This window comes from Eptesicus fuscus, chromosome 20, assembly GCF_027574615.1.
Source record: "Eptesicus fuscus isolate TK198812 chromosome 20, DD_ASM_mEF_20220401, whole genome shotgun sequence".
NCBI classification, from domain to species: domain Eukaryota; kingdom Metazoa; phylum Chordata; class Mammalia; order Chiroptera; family Vespertilionidae; genus Eptesicus; species Eptesicus fuscus.
In genome coordinates this window covers 18924490-18944606 of record NC_072492.1, presented here as the reverse complement: position 1 = coordinate 18944606, position 20117 = coordinate 18924490, and the positions used below count along the sequence as shown (strand labels likewise).

Below are 20117 nucleotides of genomic sequence, written 5' to 3'. Positions count from 1 at the left end.
GCCAATATCAATTACACTGTCTTAATGACTAAAACTTTTTTTAAAATATATTTTATTGATTTCTTACAGAGAGGAAGGAGAGAGATAGAGAGTTAGAAACATCGATGAGAGAGAAACATCAATCAGCCGCCTCCTACACAACCCCCACTGGGGATGTGCCCGCAACCAAGGTACATGCCCTTGACCGGAATCGAACCCGGGACCCCTCAGTCTGCAGGCTGACGCTCTATCCACTGAGCCAAACCGGTTTCGGCATGACTAAAACTTTTTATTTTTATTTTATTTTATTTTATATTTTTTAAAAATATATTTTATTGATTTTTTACAGAGAGGAAGAGAGAGGGATAGAGAGTTAGAAACATCGATCAGCTGCCTCCTGCACACCCCCTACTGGGGATGTGCCCGCAACCAAGGTACATGCCCTTGACCGGAATCGAACCTGGGACCCTTGAGTCCGCAGGCCGACGCTCTATCCACTGAGCCAAACCGGTTTCGGCCATGACTAAAACTTTTTAAAAAATATATTTTTATTGATTTCAGAGAGGAAAGGAGAGGGCGAGAGAGAGAAACATCAACAATGAGAATCACCTATTGGCTGCTCCCTGCATGCCCCCTACTGGGGATCAAGCCTGCAACCCGGGCATGTGCCCTTAGTCTGGAATCAAACCAGGGACCCTTCAGTCTGCAGGCTGATGCTCTATCCACTGAGCCAAACCAGCTAAGGCTTAATGACTAAAACGTTAAGTCTTGATACTGATAGTTAAATCCTCCAACTTTGCTCTTTTTCAAGTTTGTCTTGCTTATTCTTGGTCCTTTGGCAATTCCCTATAACTTTCATAATTAGGTGTTTTTTTTTTTTTTTTAGGAGTTCAAGTGACAGTGGCAAGATTTATTAAAGCGAAAGTACACTCTCAGAGAGGGAAAAGAGAGCAGGCAGGCTTGAAGTGCAACTGGCCATAATTAGTTTGCCAATTAAAACTCTCTTGGGATTTTGATTGGGATTGTATTGAACCTATAGACCAATTGGGGAGAGTTGATATTTTTGCAATACTGAGTCTTCAAATTCATGAATATAGCATCTTGAAGGCATTTTTTTTAAATTTCATTTTTTCTCTCATATCCAGTATGTCAGCAATTGTGCTTAGTTCAAAATATATACAGAATCTGAGTGCTTCTCCACCACCCGCATTGGTCAGAGTGGCCATCATATTCACCTGTATTATTGCAATACTGGTGAGAAGCAGCTGGTCTTTCTTCCTGCTGCCTCGCTTACCCCTCTTCATCTGTTCTCAGGAGGGTGTTTAGAGCAATGTTCTTATTGGGGTGTTTTGGTATTATAGGATGCAAGTCCTTTATCAGATATATGCATTGTAAATATTTTTTCTGACTGCACTTGCCTTTTTAAGTTTCTATGTATTATTTATGTACTTATTTATAATATATTTTTATTGACTTCAGAGAGGAAGGGAGAGGGAGAGATAGAAACATCAATGATGAGAGAGAATCATTGATTGGGTGCCTCCTGTACGCCCCACACTGGGGATCGAGCCTGCAACCCGGGCATGCGCCCTGACCGGAATCAAACCATCACCCCCTGGTTCATAGGTCAAAGCTCAGCCACTGAGCCACGCCTGCTGGGCTTAAGTTTCTTTTCTTTTTTAAGTTTCTTTTGATGAACAGACTTAATTATATGTTCTTATTTATCAATTTCATCTTTAATGGTCTTCTTCCCCCCCCCCCCCCCCCTTAAGAAATCTTGCCTATGCCAAGGTCATAAAAGACATTCCCGTTATTTTATAAGCTTTGTGATTTGAGTTTTGACTTTAGGTCTATGATCCATCTCAAACTAGTTTTTGTTTATGGAGTGAGGTAGGGGTTGTGATTAAATTTTCCCTTCATACAGACTCAGTTGTTCTAGCACCATTTTTTAAAAATATTTTTTTTCCTTGAAGACAAATCTTCACAGTGCTTAGAATGATTTTTTATTAATTATTATTATTGTTTTTTGTTAATCCTCACCCAATGATAATTTTCCATGGATTTTTAGGGAGAGTGGAAGAGAGAGGGAAAGACAGAGAGAAACATCAATGTGAGAGACACATTGATTGCCTCCTGCATGAGCCCTGACCAGGGCCTGGACCAGGGAGGAGCCTGCAACCAAGGTATGTGCCCTTGACTGGAACTGAACCCAGGATCCTTTGGTCTGCAGGATGACACTCCATCCATTGAGCCAAACCGGCTAGGGCAGAATGATCTTTTTAAATATGTCAGAGCACATCACTCCTCTTTCAAAAACCTTCAGTGGTTTCCCATCTGAGAGTAATTGACCCAAATATGCCATTACAGTAAGGTTCCACATTTCCATCTTGACCTCATCTACTGCCACACTCCCTGCTGCTTGTTCACTCATCACTTCCAAACACACTGACCTCCTTGCTGTTCTTTGATCATGACAGACACACTCCCACCTTGGAGGTCTTTGGCTGGGAAGCTCTGCCCCTCACATATCTGCATTGCTTATTTTTTACCTTTTAATTGAAAAATGTTTTATTTTCAGAGATGTCACCTTTGGAATTTAAAATAAGCAGTATAGAGAAATTGTTTCACAATACATGTAGTTTTAACCTTTATTTCTCAAATAGGTCTTCCTTCAACACCCTAAAATTTCAACACCCTCCCAAACTTTCTAGTTCTTTCAGAGTTTTATTTATTTTTTCTTAGTACACACCATCATGTAACATTGTATACGTATTTAATTTTTCTTATTTCGTTTCCCCCACTTGAGTGCAAGCTCTAAAAGCTATGGATTTAAAAAAAAATAAAATAAAAATAAAAGCTATGGATTTGTTCTGTTCATTGCAGTCTCCTCAGCATCTAGGACAATACCTGGAACATAGCAAGCATTAGATAAATTTGTAAAATGAATAAGAATATTGAAGCCCAGAAAGATGAAGTTACCTGTTCAAGATGACATAGGTAATAAACAACTCAGCTAAAATTTAAACCCAAGCAGCCTAACTCGAGTTCATGCTCTTAAGCCTGAGAAGTGGACTCCATTACTGAGTGGGGATCAGGAAGGGCAGAGAGATACAGTGGACCCGAGAGTCCCTATTCTTCTGCCTGAAATGGAGCCGGGCCTCCCAGAGCTCAGGTCTAGCCTCAGCAGCTGGGCCAATGGCTGCCCTGTCTCAGGATACTATTGGGGACACAGCAAGTGTGCTGATGCCCTCCAGTGGCTAGGGTGGGAAAGACAGGCCAAGTATAGCCTTCAGGCTGAAGGAGTATATGGGTGGGGTATCTGTTAGTTCTTGGTTCCCAGTCTCTCCCCTCACAGAAGACACAATATAGGGCATTGGCATAACAGACCTTTATTTTACCAGAAGGGACAGGCAGCGGGGCAGTGCAGCATCCAAGCCCCAGACCAAACATGCAGCATCCACATGCAGGAACAGCTACACAGGCTGGGGCAGGGCCCGTGCCAGGGGTGGGGGACTGGGACCATAGGACATCACAGCACCCCTGGGTGCTTGGCCCCTGGGCCTCTCTGCCTCCACTAGAGCAAGGAGACAGAGGGCTGGGCTGCTCCCGTGGCTGGGATCCTATCACTCTGGCCAGGAAGAAAGATGGCACAAGGAGTATGAAGTCTGGCCAGTCTACAGCACTCGATTCTGTACAGGGTTGGCACAGCCTTGCCCACTGGAAGGGCCTGGCCTCATACCCAGAACAAAGCAGCCCTGGCAGGAAGAGGGTCTACAGAACTTCTTAGTCCCCAAAAGGGCTAGACTCTGATCCCAGAAAGACTTAGCAGAGTTGGGACCAAGCCTCACTCCAGCAGGGACATGTCCACGAGGGGGACTTCCCTGAGCACAAGCAGGGGCCTCCTAAGGCAGTAGTCAACTGAGAGCTGTTATAGACAGGAGGCCTTGCTTCTGTGCCCCTGGCGTGGGGTAGAAAGGTAAGGTATGAGAGCAGACCTGGGGTTGGGGATGTGTGAAGGGCAATGGCCTGGGTCTGGAGGCCACTGCTACCTAGCCTAGAGGGGCTAGAGTGAGTGAGGCTGGGGGTTCCCAGGGGAGGGTTTAGGGCTGGAAAACCAGGCCAGGAGAGGGGCAGGTGGCCATTCTACCCAGACCCCCTGCACCCATGCTGAGGTCTGGACAAGGCCACAGGGAGGATGCACAGAGAACTTCAAGGCACCAGGATTCTGAAGAGCAGCAGGGCCACCCCTTACAGACAGACAGTGATTATAATAAACATCTTCAGCTTAAATTACATGTGTGTAAAGGATGGGTGGGAGGAAAGAGGGAGAGAAAAAGACAAACAGACAAAGGAAGAGGCATATGTACAGGAAGGTGGAAGAGACACACCAGATGAATATGGCAGTGAATGTGAGGGTGTGGGGTAAAGGAGAAGAGGAAGGAGACAGACAGGAGAAGGGACGACAGCCAGAGAAGGCCTGAACACGCAGCACTTCTGGTCCCTACAAATAAGGCACCAGAGTCAGTAACATTCCCGTTGTTCCTGCAGTATTGAAACAGGTGCTGGAGGGAGGAGCGGGCAGCTGCTGAAGGGTGTGGGTTCTTCGGGAGCCTCACACCTGTACACCGGTGGCCTTCTGGATCAGGGGTATCTGTAAGGATGGGAGATGCCATGAGGCCATGGCTCTGGGGCCCACAACCGTTCCACATAGGTTAGTCCAGTAGGCTACCCAGGCAACCTCATCACAGCGAGCAAAGTACACACCTTGGATAGGTCCACGCCTGTGAGGGCATGCACGGAGGCAGGCAGCTCGGCCAGCAGTCGGTTCACTTCTGATGTCACCTTATTGTTGTCCCCGGTGAGGACCACAATCTCATCGACTTTGGTCAATGGGGCTGCGACTTTGGCAGCAATCTAGGAGGTTGGGGGAGAGGAGAGCTTGGTTGGTTCTGACTCCGCCCACTTGCCCTGCCCAGCATCTCTCCCCTCCCCATCTCACCTAAACCCCCAAGCAGCCTGGGTGGCCCTTATTTGAAAGCCATACTCTGGACGCCTGTTGTAGGGTTCCTCCTCCTGCTGAATACTCCCCCATTTAATTCTCCTAGGCAGCCTGTCGCTGTGCTCCTGACAAGGCCCCACGAAATTCCTGCACTTGCCCAGCTAGTCCCAGCCTAGGTGGGAGCCTCACCTGGGGCAGGGCCTCCAGCACCATGGCCATCTTGGCGGAATCCCCATATTTCTGGTAGGCCTCAGCCTTGAGCTTCATCCGCTCAGCCTCTGCCTTGCCCATCGCCTCGATGACTGCAGCCTCCGCCTCACCGATTTTTCGGATCTTCTCAGCCTCTGCCTGAGCCAAGAGGACTTGCTTCACCCTGAGGGAGTCCAGGTGCGGCAGGATCAGTGGGATGTACCAGGGGTCCCTCAAGCCTTGTCCGGGGGCCAGCAAACCCTCAAGCCCTCGGCTCTGGCAGGTGGTGTCAGGGTGGGGGACCCATGAAGGGGGTGCCCTGGCATTCTGGCTCTGGCCAGGGAGAGGTGTGGGCTTCCAGAGGCAAACAGAAGAGGAGGTTAACCAGGATGCTGTGTCAAGCACCATTCCAGGCCCTCAGACCCCCTTTGTCTAATTCAGTTTCCTAACAATGAAGCCATGTTCTTCGCAGTGAGTAAACAGGATGGAGGAGCACTGGCTTCTAAACTGTGGTCAGGAGCGTGGGGGGAGGGCGCGCACGGCAGAGGAGCCCGCCCGCCGCCCGGCAGCACTCACTTTTCGCCCTCGGCTATCTGCTGCATGCGGTGCGCCTCGGCCTCCGCGGGGCGGCGCACTGTGGCAATGAGCTCCTTGTCTGTGCGCAGGATCTCCTGTGTCTCCACTGCAATCTGCTTCTTCCGCTGCACAACCTCGATCTCAATCTCTTCTTGCCGAATCTTCTGCTGCTCGCGGGCCCCTTGTAGCTCATAGGCCAGCTGGGCCTCAGCGGTCTGCGGCAGAAGTGTGGTTAGCATGTCAGAGGCTTGTTGCCAAGTCTTGAGTCCTGAGCCCCAACCCAGGTGCCCTATGGCTCCTCACCTTGACATTGACTTCCTCACTGAAGGCTGACTTCTGCAGCTCGAAGGCTCGCTTGGAGTCGGCGATTTTGGTGTCTGCCATGAACTTCACGTCCAGCATCTCCCTCTTGCACTCGGCTTCCTGGGATCAGGAGGGGCATGTGCTGGGGGTCCTCTGAGAAACCATGGTCCCACCACCCCTGAGTTCCCTGTCCCTGGGGGCGGGAAGGAGAATCCACATACCCGGATGCCTGCATCCCGCTCGGCCTCGGCCACCCCGATGTCAGCATCTCTCTGAACCACAGCAGTCTGCGTCTTGCCCAGGGAGCTCAGGTAGTCCACTTTGTCATACACATCCTGGGGAGGGAAGGTAGAGGGAGTCATCCCTAGAACAGTTTTTAAGCATTTTTTTTTTAATTGATTTGAGAGAGAAACACTGATTTGTTGTTCCACTTATTTATGCATTCATTGGTTGCTTCTTGTATGTGCCCTGAGAGGAGATAACACCCGTGACCTTGGCATATGGGAACAACGCTCTAATGACCAGGCTACCTGGCCAAGGCTCCCCAGGGACAGTTATAAGCACAACGGTTCCCCTCCTGCCAAGTCCCCCACTCCCAGATTTAGGGGACTACAGTTTTCCCCTCAACCGCACCTTGATGGTAAAGCTGAGGATCTCGATGCCCATGCGGCCGACGTCAGGGGCTGCCACCTCCCGCACCAGCTTGGCAAACTGGTCCCGGTCCTGATAAATCTGCTCCACAGTCAGGGTCCCTGGGGGCAGAAGGATCATGGGCTGGCTCCCCAGGGACCTAGCCAGCTAGGAAAGGGAGGAGGCATGCAAGTAGAGGTCTGAGTATGTGCAGGGTTGTGCAGTCTGAGCTGGGTCTTCCTGGTTTCTTCTTAACTGCTTAGCGCCAAGCCTCCTTCTGCAGAGTCCAGGCTGGATGAAGAAAAGTGTTCTAAGCAGCACTAGGTGCCTGATCAGACTGGCAGCCCCTCACCCCACCCCCCACCCTTCACTCAATGCCCTCCCCTTCACTCAAGTCACCTGAAGTTCTGAAAGGAAATACTCGAGGAAAAATGTTTCAGCTTTTCATCTAGAAACCCTGGTGGTCTGACAGACCCCCCGCCCCCTCCTGCACCCCTCCCTGGCCCTGGTTTGGGGCCCTGTGATGCTCCTCCAGGGCAGCAGTGGGGTCCCTGGGCTGGGCAGGGTCTCACCGAGGATGGAGCGCAGGTGCCCCTCCAGGGTCTGCAGGACGACATTCTTGATGTCCTGCACATTCTTGCCCAGGAACTGCTCGCAGGCCACGGCCAGAAGCTCCTTCTCCGTCATGATCTTCACCTGCCAGTGGGCACAAAGGTGCCTGAGCCAGGATGAAGGGAGCAGATGGAGGCCCCAGACCCAGTGTGGAGGATGGTGGCTATGTCCCTCCCCTCCTTTTTCAGACGTGGTCTGGGGGCGGGGGTGGAGTCTGTCTGAGGCCTCTAGTGGGGATAGCACACGAGAATTCTCACGTTGAGAAAGTCCATCCTTACGGGCAGCCCAGACCCTGATGTGGCCTCTCTCCTGGGCATGTGGGACTGGTCCCCTCACCCTTCCAGTCCACGTGCTTGTCCCTCATTAGCCAATCCCTCCCTCGCAGGCTCCCCGCCGGTGGGAGACCTGAAGACTGAGGGGCAGAGAATGCCAAAAGGACAATGAACCATAGGGACAGAGACAGACACACTAGGAAAGAGAGCCTAGACAGGGCAGGGGGTAGGTCCAGGGGTGCCACCCAGACCCTTCCTGAGATACTGAGCCAACAACCCCCACACCAGAGGCCTACGACACTGCTGAATCTCTCTGCTCTGTGAAGCTGAGAGGGGGACTAGGGCAGGAGGCCCCTCACCCAGGCACCAAGTTGGGAACATAACAGTCTCCGACTCCAGAGCCTGCCTGACATGACCTCATCCTCCGGTCCCCACACCTCCAGCCCCCTACCCAGGGAACGGGGGAGGGCCTGGCAGTTCCGACACCTGCAAAGAACGGGGTGGGGTTAGTGCGACAGGAGCCCTCAGCACTGGTTCTGTCCCTCGAGGGCCCGCTGAGGAGAGAAGGGGTGTCTGTTAGTTCTGCTGGGTGGCCAAGGGGCCAAGAGAGCACGTTCCGGTGGCGATGACCCTCTTTTGGAAGGGGGGGCAGGGGCAGTGGTGCTGGAGAGAGAATGCCCCTGGCTGTTGTCTTCTCCTCCCCCCCAAATCCCAGCACAGGATGAGGCAGCTCAACGGTCATGCGCAGGGCTGCTGAGTTACTATACCTGGGCGACACCCGTCACAGTTAAAGCTACCCCCTCGGCCGTCTCTACGTCCTCGCAGCGGGGCTGCAACGTCATAATCTCTAGGGAAATCCTGCCAAGAAATGCAAAACAGGGGCATGGGTCTGGGGGCCCAGTGCCTGGGGTGTGGGGGAAGAGTCCAATACCTCACTGCTCCGGCTGGGACTGGCCAGCGGTCCTGTTGCAGAGAAGGGTGGGTGGGGAGGATCCCCCAAGGGGTCGTGGCTGGAAGTGTGTGTGAAGGGGGTGGGTGGGGAGGCAGGGCAGGGTGATGCAGGTGCCTCCAGGGGGAGTGTGAGTGTGCTGTCCGTGTCTGCTGCCTCTGCTGACATCAGCCTGGCTTAGAGTGGGAAAAGGAAGCAGAGAAGTGGTTGTGGTGGTCTGGGCTGGTGGAAGGGTGGGGAGAGTCCAGGAGCTGCTGGGTGTGTATATCCCGGGAGAGCAATTAAGTGCTGGTCCTGCAGGATGTGCTGTGTGGGTTGTTCAGGGTGCCGTCTGAACCTTCCCCAGGGGCCCTCACCTGTTCCCTGGGTGTGCTCAGCACTCCAGGATGCCCCGGGAGGCTGCCTACAAAGCTGTGCTTGCTGGTCTGGCTGGCTGGGAGTACCCGCTGCTGGGCCATGATGAGGGGGTCCTGCGTCTGCCCCTTGCCAGGGAAGCCCTGCCTGGTCTCTCCGCCTGCCAGCAGACGACGAGGTGAAGCTTACCCTCTGGGGTTGGGCCCAGGTGGTGAAGTTGGGAATGGGGCCACACGAGAGCTTCCTGGCCAAAAAGTGCTAGAAAGGCTTGTTCTACCCAGACAATCTGAGGCCTCAAGGGTCCACATCACCCGTTTAAAAAGGACCTAGGCACCTGCAGTTATCTCAAGCAGAGTAGTGGATTTGGAGGCAGGTGGGCTGCTTTAGACAGGAGGTGAGGCAGGCCAGGGCCCTGCCTAAAGGGCTCTGAGCTCCTCAGGCCTCTGTGCTGAAGCCTGCCCTCCCACGGCTACAAGGGGCAAGCGAGATGGGCGGTCCCCTTCCCAGTTAGAGATGGCAGGGGTGAGGGGGGGTGAGGAAGGGAGTAGTGGTACAGTTTTTGCCTGAAAAGGCTGAAGGGCAGTATCATGCAGAGGGAAGGGGATGGGTAAGATGACACTTAGGTCTCTTCTTGTAATGGGAACTGCACATGACAAAGAGAGCACTTGCAGTTACTAAACGCCCTGGCCGAGGGATGAATTCCAGCAGCTACGGCTACATGGCAATGAAGAGGGAGACACCAGGTTACTTGCTCTTCAGAGTAAACACAATTTCATAATAAAGCTTGGGTTTCTCTAGCACTCTTTTTCCAAAATCCCCAAAGTGCCCTCATGGTGTTTCACTTGCCTTTCCAATATCCCTACATGGCACAGAGAGGACCTGATTCTCCCCACCCATTTCACAGATGGGAAAACAAAGCCTAGTGACAAGAGAGCTGCTCAAGGGCCTCTCAACAAAGCATTAGGGGTAGGGAACGGCCAAGGCTCTTTTTGCTCAGGCCCGTCAAGAAGACTGAAGGGGTCAAAGGGGCTGGGCGAATAGAACTCCCCATGAGACCTATCTTCTGGCCTTGCAAGGAGGGGGGCTAGGGCTTGACCCTAGGGCGACAGCCTGGAGAAGAGGCTAGCAAGGGGCTCTGTGGTACCTGGAGGACCAGGACTTCATCAGCTGTATATAGGACTGAACCCACCCAACCCACACAGCCCAGCTCTATCACATAAGGGCCTGTGTCTCCTGCCTCAGCTCACTCCCAATTTAGGCTTGCATCCAAGGACACCAACTGGCAGACTTGGACAGAGCTTCCAGAATCCACTGTTCTTTCCCCACTAGCAGCCCCAGTGGGTGAGGGCAAGGGAGCTGGGGAGCTATAGGGCTCTATCCTGGTACTCAGACCAGCAGAGGTGGGAACAGAGAGGAGAGAGGCCCACTCTCAGGAGGGCAGTCCATCTGTCCTGCCTGCCAGGCCCCACAGGGCAGGAAGAGAGAAGGTTAGACACAGAGGAGGAAGCAGGTGGGTTATTACCTGTGCAACCCCTGTTACGAATAGCGGGACCCCCTCCGACGTCTCAATATTCTCACAGCGACACAGGATGGTCATAACCTCCAGAGACAGTCTGAGGAGCAGCCGGGGGTAGGGAGAGGTAGGGGCAGGAAGGGGTAGGAGGGGACACAGCAAACACACACAGTGGTTACCAGATAAGCACCGATGCCTGATGCCTGGGGGCAGGGTTGCTCTCCATACTTCAGCCCCCCACTGCCAGCTCAGCCTAGGGCTATAGGGGGACAAAGACACCCACTTGCTGGCCTGACGCCTCTGGGTCTCTTCTCTAGCCCCCATAGTCTTCCAAGGAGTTGCTGCTGGGCTGGGAAAAGAGCCTGTTGATGCCCCGGACCTATGATCTGAGGTCAGGAGGCCTGTGCACAGGGCACCTGCGCTGCTCACCACCTGCTCCCCGGGAGACTTCTGGCATGATCAGGGAGATTTAGCCTCAGCTCCACACTCCAAACACAGGCAAACCTGTGTTTCCAGAAACTGGGAGAGGGAGGTCATTCTGGGGCTTAATGAGCCATAGCAAATACCCAATCCTGCTCAGGGCACACAAGCTCAAGGTCTGTGCTACATATCACTAAGAAGGCAATTTAGGGCCCTGGCCGGTTGCTCAGTGGTTAGCATACTGACCCTCGGCTCGGACCAAGGGTCTCGGGTTCAATTCCTGGTCAAAGGCATGAACCTCAGTTGTGGGTTTGATCCCCACCCCAGCTGGGGCATGTGCAGGAGGGAACCAATTGCTCTCTCTCTCTCTCTCTCTTCCCTTAACCCCTCCTCCCTTTTACTCTGTCTGAAAATCAATGGAAAAAATATCCTTAGGTGAGGATTTAAAAAAAAAAAAAGAAAAAAGAGAGAATTTAGAGCCAGAAAAGTCCAAAGAAAAATTTGGATTTTCTGATTTGGGGGTGCAGGTGTCAAGGAAGGCTGGGGGAGAAAGTGTGCCCCTGCCGGAATATTCACAGGGACAACTGGGAGATGACAGAGCAGTTCGCTTTGGAATTTCCAATGTTGGGCACAGGCAGAGAAGAGTCATGGTAAGAAAACAAGGCGCCTCTAAGCCACTTGGCCCACCCTATTTGGGCTACTTGCCCCCCCCCCCCCGGGGCAGCGTGTGCGCGCGAATGTGTATAGGGAAGGGGTCTATGCAGAGGCCAGTCTGTGGACAGCGTGGAAGGTTGCCTTGAACCAGAGGAAGGGAGGACAGAGACTGAGGCTGAAGGAGCAGAAGCAAGTAGTTTGGGGTGATGGGAAACCCTCACCTCAACTCTCACATGCCACCCCTGGGGGCTCTGGCCATGCAGATGTGCAAAGGCTGCCTTCTTTCAAGCTCCTACCACTAGCACCCTAAGGTCGGAGAGAACTCTTGACCTGGCTCAGAAAGGAAACCACCAAGCTCTCTTCTGGGGAAGGAGGAGAGAGGGAGATAGCAGGATGGGAAGGAAGGAGGGAAGGAAGGAGGGAGGGAAGGAGGGAAGACAGGAGGCTGCAGCTCAGATGCCAGAGGTGGAGGAACCGCTCAGGTAAGGAGAGAGCCGCCCATATGATGATAATATGGGACGTGGCAGCAAAGTGCAGCAGAGGGGACTTCAGAGAGCCTGGAGAAGACAGCTGACACCGAGGGTGGGTGACATGTAGGACAGCTGTGGAAAGTACCTCGAAAGGGAGGCTGAGGATCCAGGCTGGGTTAGCAGCCTCTCCTCTGACCTGAGAGGCTCCTTCTGGTCTAGGGAAGTGAAGGCCTGGGTTTGTAGCGATGTCCCCCAAGCAGGCTAGGGTTTGGGGAAAGAGGCACCCCCAGAATAGGGCCCAAGAAGGAGAGGGGCTGCAGACTCAGACGGCCCAGCAAGTGGGACCAGAGGGAGAACGCTGAGCCTGGCTGTGAGACTGGTTTCCTAGGACACGGTACAAGGTCTTCCTCCCCTCTCTTCCAAACCTGCTGTCAGAGAAGCCTGGCTCAGTCCTGGGGCTCCCTGGAGCAAGAAGCGTGGGGGGAGTGGGGGACCAAGAATGTGGACAAAGAGCTGCAGAGTGGTTGCCCTAGCAGTGGCTGCCCAGGCAGGACCCATCTCTGGGCAAGCTGCAAATTCTCGGGGCCTCGCTGTACACTGAGGTGCTTGGACAGGACACGCTGTTGTCCCAGGACTGCAGGGCATATGGGGTGGCAGTGTCTCTGGAGAGGACAACCCCTGGTTTCTGACAGGGCAACTGGCCCACTCCAAAGTGCCCATGAGCCTCCTGAGAGGAGGCCGTGGCCAGTATTGATTGCTCCCTGACGCTTTTGGCCTTGGGCCAAAAGAGTCCCCCAGGATCCCACTCAGGCAGAGCAAAGTGAGGGGAGAGATGGGAAAGTGGGAGGGGTTACAGGGCAATCAGTGAAGTTAAAAAACTGTGACCTGCTTCCCATGCCCCGGACCCTAGCTGACGCTTTCAGCCTCCCTGGAACCACAGGCACTGAGGGCTCAGTGCAGCCATGCGACTTCTATCTGCTGCCTGGTGGGGCTGGGGTGGAGGGGGATTTCCACTGGAATCTCCATCACGTCCCCTTCAGGATGACACCCCCTGCCCCCACATGCCCGTATCCTCACAGCTCTGCTGCCCTTCTGGCCTGGGTCCTGGCCTGGAAGGATCTGGGTCCCTCCCCTGATCTCCCATAGCCAGGACGGGGTGATGGCGGAAAGGTGGCTGGCCTGCCTCCTTCTCCTCTTGGGTGGGCAGTGAGGGCAGCAGGAAAGGTCCAGGTTGAATCTGGCGCTGCCAGGGGCTCTGGAGGAGCCAGAAGGTATGGCCTTTGATAGTCCCTCTGGGGAGCTGACATATCCCTTCCTCTAGTCTTTCCACACCGATTTAGGAAGTCCAGACCTGGCTTGCCCACCCTGGGACTCATTCCTTAGATCGCCACTCCTGTCTCTAACCCACTGCTCTCAGAGAGCCACTTCAGACTGTTCATGCATTCTCTGCTATTTAGCCCTTGCCTGCATTTCCCAGGGCCCGTAAGGGTGAGGGTGCATGGTAGGGGTCTCTTCAGCCTTCTCTCCCTCCCTAGACCCACTCTGAACAGGGTGTAGAATTAAAGCTTCACAAATAACTCTGAGCTAAAGTCAGGGCATTAGGATTCTGCCTGGGCAGGACCCTGAGTTCTCTGGGCCAGAAGCGAGGCCTCCAATGGAAAAAAGTGCACCCACTGAGGAGGAGGTGCCCATGGAGAGACCTCCAGCATCCCTGTGCAACCCCTTCCGCCTGCTTCTCCGGAGGCTCCCACCCCCAGAGTGAAATGTGGCAAGTGGCAGATGCTCTAGCTGATCTGTGGGGAGACAGGGGAAAGCTGAAAACCCTCTCCCCCTTGCCCACCAGGATGCCAGTTTCCCTGAGCCCCCAAGTCCTTACCTCTGAGTGTCAGAGATACACCACCAGGCCCAGGCCCAGCCGCCAAACACATACTGCTTATAGTCCGAACCACAACAGCCCCCTGGAGAACAAAGCAAAACATTGCTGGTCAATCAGCTCTTGGGTTTGTCTATCCCCAATCCCTCCAACAGCAACCCTGGGCCTTTACCTGCTCAGACACTTAAATCGCATTTCGAGTGCCAGGTGCTGAGGTTACACATAAATGGGAGACATGCCCTTAAGGGTCTTGGAATCTAGTTAGGTAGATAGGCAGGTTGCATAAAAAGAAGAATATCCAATGAATAGATCAGAACGTATGTGCTTTCAGAGAACAGGAGAGGTCAATGGGCAGGGGTGAGCAGCAAAAGCTTTCATCATTCAGTCAGCCATTCATTTAGCAAAGAAGTAGAGTATTTTCTCTGCTAGGAATAGAAATGAAGGTGATAGGTCCTGTCTTGAAGGAGATAAGACTAGGAGGAGGGACCTACTTTTTTTTTTTTTTTTTGAGATGATTGTAATGCCATGCAATCCACCTATTATCAGGGCAGGTGCGGACAGGGAGGGAATGCAGTCCCCCACCCCTCACACACTGGGAGATTGCTGGGAGGGAGGGAGACTCGAGCCAAGGTGGGAACCTTGCTCAAGCCTGGCAGACACATCTCGGTGAGGCTGCTCCTATATTCCCAGGGGCTCAGAGTGACTTTGTTCCTCTTGTGGGAGCAGATAGAGAAGGCAAGACCTCAAAACAAAGGCCAACTCATGGCACCAATGGAAAGAGTGAAATAAAGGGAAAAGGTCTAAAAAGAAAGTGCTCCTGGAAACTATGTACCAACTAAACAGAATGTGAATCTGGCCTGGACCCAGATTCATGCTGTGGACATGTTCGGCATGCTCACTGTACAGAAAATGAGAAAAACCAATTCCTGAAATTCTTGTTGTGAACCCTCCAGCAAATGCCAAAATTACTCAAGTTCAAGAAAACTTGCGTAAAAGCTGGAGGGGCAGTTCACTTGCAGTGAAAAGAAGTGTACAGGAAACATGATTCAAAGGAAATGTGATTGTTTATTAAAAAAAAACAAAAAAAGGAAATATGATTGGGGAAAAAAGTCAGTGGATGCCATCACTTCCATGTTCACAAACTGGGGTTTTAAGGAGAGCCATAGGGTATTTGCCTCCCAAGGTCAAGGGTCAGGGATAGTTTCCTGTAGCTGAGTAACAGTGTCTATGAGGACCCATAGCAAGGGACAAGCTGGTGATGGGGGAGGGCAGGTCACAGAGTGTCTCAAGTATCAGGCCAAGGAGCTGTGTGTGTGTGTGTGTGTGTGTGTGAGAGAGAGAGAGAGAGAGAGAGAGAGAGAGAGAGAGATGGAGGGCCACACAGAGATTTAAACTGGGGAGCAACAAGCCCTGGCCGGGTAGCTCATTTGGTTACAGTGTCGTCCCTATATGCCAAGGTTGCGGGTTCAATCCCCAGCAACCTTACAAGAATCAACCAATGAATGCATAAAAAAGTGGAACAACAAACAGATGTTTCCCTCTCTTTCTCTCCCTCCCTCTCTCTCAAAAATCAATAAATTAAAAAAAAACCTATTTTTAGTTTTATAAATATAAAATTATATTTGCATTTTAGAAACACTCCTTTGCACAAGGAGGAAGATGCTGGGGTCAGGGAGATTGGGCGAAGCCTCGTGCAGTGGCTGACGTTGAGGGATGACTCCTGGAGAACTTCCTGTGTCAGTGGGAAGGTTCTGAAGCTGCACTGTCAACAACGGCAGCCCCGAGCCACAGGTGGCTATTGAGCATTTGAAATGTGGCTGCTCCGACTGAGGAAATGAATTTTAATTTAATTAATTAAATTGAAGTAGCCATTTGTGGCTACTGGATACCATATCGGTGTAGCTCTGCAGTCCAGGTTTGGGTGAGTGGTGAAGCAACCAAAACAGACACGACGGAGAGAACCTCAAACTGGAGAGACGTTTTGGATGAGTGGAGGTGAAGGAACAAAGTCTCCAGGAGTGCGGAGGGCCTGCAGGTTCGTGAACTGGCATCTGAGACTGCGCACAAAACGGCCAAATCCGTTTCCTGGGGCTGCTGCTGTGCACGGTGGGCAAGGAGCTGGGCCAGAGGTCCAGGGAGCGAAGATCAGCCCACATGTGAGTAGTGGTAGGAAGAGGAGGTCTTAGGTCTCTGTTTCTTTGTGGTGCAAGTACCTGTTCACAGGGCCGCTGTTCAATGGAAGCTACTGCAGGCTTCTCTGCCCTGGGGAGTGGGGGTATGGGAGGCCTCTAAGGACAAGCAGTCAATCTGAAACCTAAACCATCTCAGGATCCAATGAAACTGGAAGAAGGTCAAAAATCACAGCTTGTTTCACTTCTTCTGGCCTGTTGGGGGCTGGGGCCTGGCTGCCTCCAGCCAGCTCCAGGGCACTTCTCCATGCACTGGGGGAGGAGGTGGTGGTGGTGGGGTGGGCTACGGGAGGTCTGGGGTGACGGTTAGCGGGATGTCCACCCTTTACCTTTAACTCAGTCTTTGACCTTGGGAGCAGGCTGCCACACACAGCTCAAGCTGGGCCTTGGCCAAGAGCAACATGGCCAGGTTCCCAGGGGTAGCAACAACAGGAAGCTGGGGTTGCCAGACTACCCCGTCCCCAGCAGCCTCCTCTTCTGGAAGGCATCTTCCTCCCCGCTTCCTGCTCCTGCTGGGCCTGAGCACCATTCCCCAAAGAGAACACTTAGGTGTCCCTTCCCTGCCTGTCCTAATTCCCACTGCCTGAGACCTGAGAGTTCTCCCCAATTCTATCTCACTTTTCCTAAGCCAACTTGCTTTCTTTGTCTATCCTTCCCCAAGCTGAAGAATAACAAAACACCCCTAGATAACCTCCGCCCCAGACACATTCCGCCCTCAGGGAAACCCCCTCCCTTCCTATCCTTCCCTCTCCCACCTTCTTCTTCCTGTTGGTCCAGAAAACCATACTCTACAAGGGGGATTTAGCCTTTCTTTGAGCCACAAACATCCTTAGGAGTCCAGCAATGCTGGAGTGTTCGTAAATGCATAAAATAAAATTCATAAGAAACAAATTATATTAAGAGTTATGAAAATATTAAACCCACCAAATATGTGGTATAGTGGGACATGTAATACATAGTAATATGTGTGATAGTGTAATACATTAAATAAGGTCTATGTTAGATCTAATAATTGGCTTAATTTCAAAGTAGTGATGAACATAAATGATTTTTAAAATATTTTTATTGATATCAGAAAGAAAGGGAGAGGGAGAGATAGAAACATCAATGATAGAAACATCAATGATGAGAGAATCATTAATCGGCTGCCTCCTGCATGCCCCACACTGGGGACCCAGCCCAGAAATCCGGGTATGTGCCCTGACCTAAAACCGAACCTCGACCTCCTGGTTCAAAGGTCGACACTCAACCACTGAGCCATGCCAGCTGGGCCATAAATGACTGTTAAGGTATTACAACAAATGCAGTTTAGTAGGAAAAGATCTGCTAATACCATTATGGACTGTCACCGACATTCATAATCATAGGAGACACTAAATATAAATGCACTTTTCTCCCCATCCAAACGTACAGACGTCTACAGTCTATCCACAATCCCAGGTTAAGAAACTCTGACCTATTATGGAGATGAGAGAATTATGTACGGTATTTGGATTCCCCTTTCAAAAATCCCAAAATAGAAATAAAGTAAAAGGTTTTATATTATAGAATGGAGGAGGAAGGTTAGACAACCAGAAGAACCTCCAGACTTCTCAGGTGAAGAAGATGACACGAGATATATCAGCCTCCTTCTTCTGAAACTGGGCGTGGTGAGATGCTCCTGGACTTAGATACAGGCCAAGTAACCAGGTGGGGCGGGGCTGGGAGTAGTGACTCTGATCTCCTGGGAGTCCATGTGCAAGAGAGAGCCGCATCTCAGTTTGATCACTTCGAATCCCAAGGTACTATTATGCTAGGCATCATCTTTCCCTCTCCTCTCACACCCTTCCTTGACTCCAGCACCCTCAATTCTCAGCACAGCCTCCTCCCCCCACCCCTAAAACAGCTTCCAAATTAGCACTGCATCGGCCTCTGGCAAGGACCTCGTTTCTGACAACTGGAAGGTACAGAGCAGCCTATCTCAGGGGTTCCTCTCACCCCTCTCCAAAGAGATTGGAGCTTTTGTCTCCTTAGCTCAGAGACCAGGCTTCCAGAAAGAAACTCACAAGAGAAACAAAGTAGCTCACTTGGTTAAAGGATTGTCCCGATAAGCCAAGGCCGTGGGTTCCGTTCCCAGTCAGGGTACATACAAGAATCAACCAGTGTATGCATAAATGGGTGGAACAACAAGTTGATATTTTTCTCTTAAAAAAAGTCAATGAAAAAAGAAAAAAAAAAAAAAAAGGGAAGTCCTGCTGGTGTGGATCAGTGGTTGGGCATCGATCCATGAACTAAGAGGTCACCAGTCTGACTTCCCGACAGCGCTCATACCAGCTTCCGGGCTCGATATCCAGTAGGGGGCGTGTAGCAGGCAGACCATCTATGAAGTTTCTGTTTCTCTCTCATCGATGTTTCCCTCTATCCCTCTCCCTTTAAAAACCAATAAAAACATATTTCAAAAAAAAAGAAAAAAAAAAAACCATAATGCAGATTTGGGTTCTAAAAGCCTTCTTTAGAAGTGTGGGCTGGGAGACGGGTCTAGGTCTTACAGAAGTAGGTGCAAATTTGACCTCAGTCGCCCCAGCTGCTTTGGCTCAGTGGATAGAGTGTCAGCCTGCAGACCAAAGGGTCCTGGGTTCGATTCCGGTCAAGGGCACATGCCCCCGGTTGCAGGCTTGGTTTCCAGTAGGGGGCGTGCAGGAGGCAGCCGATCAATGATTCTCATCATTGACGTTTCTATCTCTCTCCCTCTCCCTTCCTCTCTGAAATCAATAAAAATATTTGGCCTATTTGGCCTCAGTGTTCTCTGGGGATCTCCCTCCTGACCTCAAGGCTATCTCAGATCTATAGGAAAGTGAAGGTGGGAGTAAGAGCCTGATCAGGGAGAGTGGGGATTCCTATGCCAGTGAAGAAATTGATTTTAAGATCCAGACTGTGCCAGAAGCCATGTTCTGGGGTAAAAGTTTTCAATGGATTTATCAATCTTTCCCAAAGGTGGGCAGCCATAATACCTGGCTTAGCCTACCCGCTTCTACCTCCTTCTGCAGACAGCTGCAAAACTCTGTGCACAGGCTTAAAATCGGCATTGAGAGTGGAAAGTAAGACATGAGGCCTCCAAGCTGTCAGGAACCGCGGACCCTCCCTGGCACCTGCAATCCAGGGCTGCTGCACAAGCTGGTGCCTTGAAAGGCTTCAGCCACCTTCCAAGAAACCCACATACACAATTTAAAAGGCAGCCTTAAGACAAGATACCGCTCCCCTCCCCTAATACTGCAGAGTCTCCAAGCCCCACCTAAGCGCACAGAAATTCCGGAGCCTGCAGCATTTTGCAACAGGGACAGCACAAACCAGAACCCGATTTCTCAACCTGTAGAGGCCGCACCCAGCTCAGTGCCAGGAAACCCCAGCAAGCCCCAGCCTGCTGGGGATTAACGGGTCTCCGAGTGCCCGGGGAAACGATGCGTCCCAGGGCCTCTCCCCACGCAGGCACCTGCTCTCCAGAGCTGCGCGACCCACCCCACGTCCCGGGCGCTGGAATTCAGCCAAACCGCTGTTCCTCTCCCTCCCGGAACCCCACAGCTTCAGTTCGGGATCTCCGCCCACCCCGCCAAGGCCACGGAGGGGGGACGTGCCTCGAGGGGAGGCGGAGAAAGGAGGGGGTAAACATGGGGACAACACGCTGTGGGGGAGGAGCCCCGGTGGGCGCCGAGCACCGAAGGTGTGCGTATGGGGGATTCTCCGGGAAGGTCTCGGGTGCCGCCCGGAGCGCAGGAGACTCAGGCCCGATTCTCGGGGTCCCGACCTCGTCCCCCCGCGGCACTGCCCTCCACCCCCGGGGGCCTTCCCTGGCCTACTCTTCCCCGTCGCTCCCCAGCCCGAGACCCCTCCTCCTCCCCCTTTCCAGACACAGCGCCACCCGACCCTCAACACCGTCCGCACCGGGCGCCCCAGCCCCACCTCTCCCGCTGCCCCCTCACCTGAGACCACCAGCGCCTCGTTGGGCCCCACCGTGTGGCAATTGCCCATGGCGCCGACGGGACGGAAGGCCCCCAGGGGCCGCAGAGACCGGGACGGACAGCAGTCGGCAGCCCGCACTCCGCTCCCACCGCACCGCGGGCCGCGCCCAGCCAATCGCGCCGCCCCCAGCCCGCCAGCG

At 52.5% G+C, this 20117-nt stretch overlaps 1 protein-coding gene across 5 annotated transcripts; it reads right to left on the bottom strand.

Annotated features, from left to right (window-relative positions):
* Positions 1–3352: 3352 nt before the first annotated feature.
* FLOT2 (flotillin 2) lies at positions 3353–20057 on the bottom strand. Of its 5 annotated transcripts, none has more exons than XM_028154934.2 (11): positions 19939–20057; positions 13797–13878; positions 10386–10476; positions 7249–7372; positions 6680–6798; positions 6268–6381; positions 6047–6166; positions 5744–5958; positions 5168–5351; positions 4744–4893; positions 3353–4630 (listed from the first exon to the last, which is right to left on the bottom strand). In XM_028154934.2, exons 1-11 carry the CDS (start codon positions 19985–19987, stop codon positions 4592–4594), a joined length of 1287 nt encoding a protein of 428 aa, XP_028010735.1. In that variant the 5' UTR covers positions 19988–20057; the 3' UTR covers positions 3353–4591. The 5 variants fall into 5 exon arrangements, with proteins under 5 accessions (XP_028010735.1, XP_008146050.1, XP_028010738.1 ...); XM_008147828.3 differs by lacking the exon at positions 10386–10476 and adding an exon at positions 8328–8418; XM_028154937.2 differs by lacking the exons at positions 10386–10476; positions 13797–13878 and adding an exon at positions 8328–8418 and having other exon boundaries at positions 19939–19995.
* Between the last annotated feature and the right edge of the window lie 60 nt (positions 20058–20117).

Excerpts from the sequence above, each read along its gene's own strand:
- FLOT2 (XM_028154934.2), bottom strand. The coding sequence starts at position 19,987 with ATGGGCAATTGCCACACGGTGGGGCCCAACGAGGCGCTGGTGGTCTCA. Across the intron at positions 7,373-10,385 it reads TCGTAACAGGGGTTGCACAG|GTGAAGATCATGACGGAGAA; the intron begins GTAATAACCCAC and ends GCCCACTGGCAG. Across the intron at positions 4,631-4,743 it reads CAGGCGTGGACCTATCCAAG|ATACCCCTGATCCAGAAGGC; the intron begins GTGTGTACTTTG and ends CCATCCTTACAG.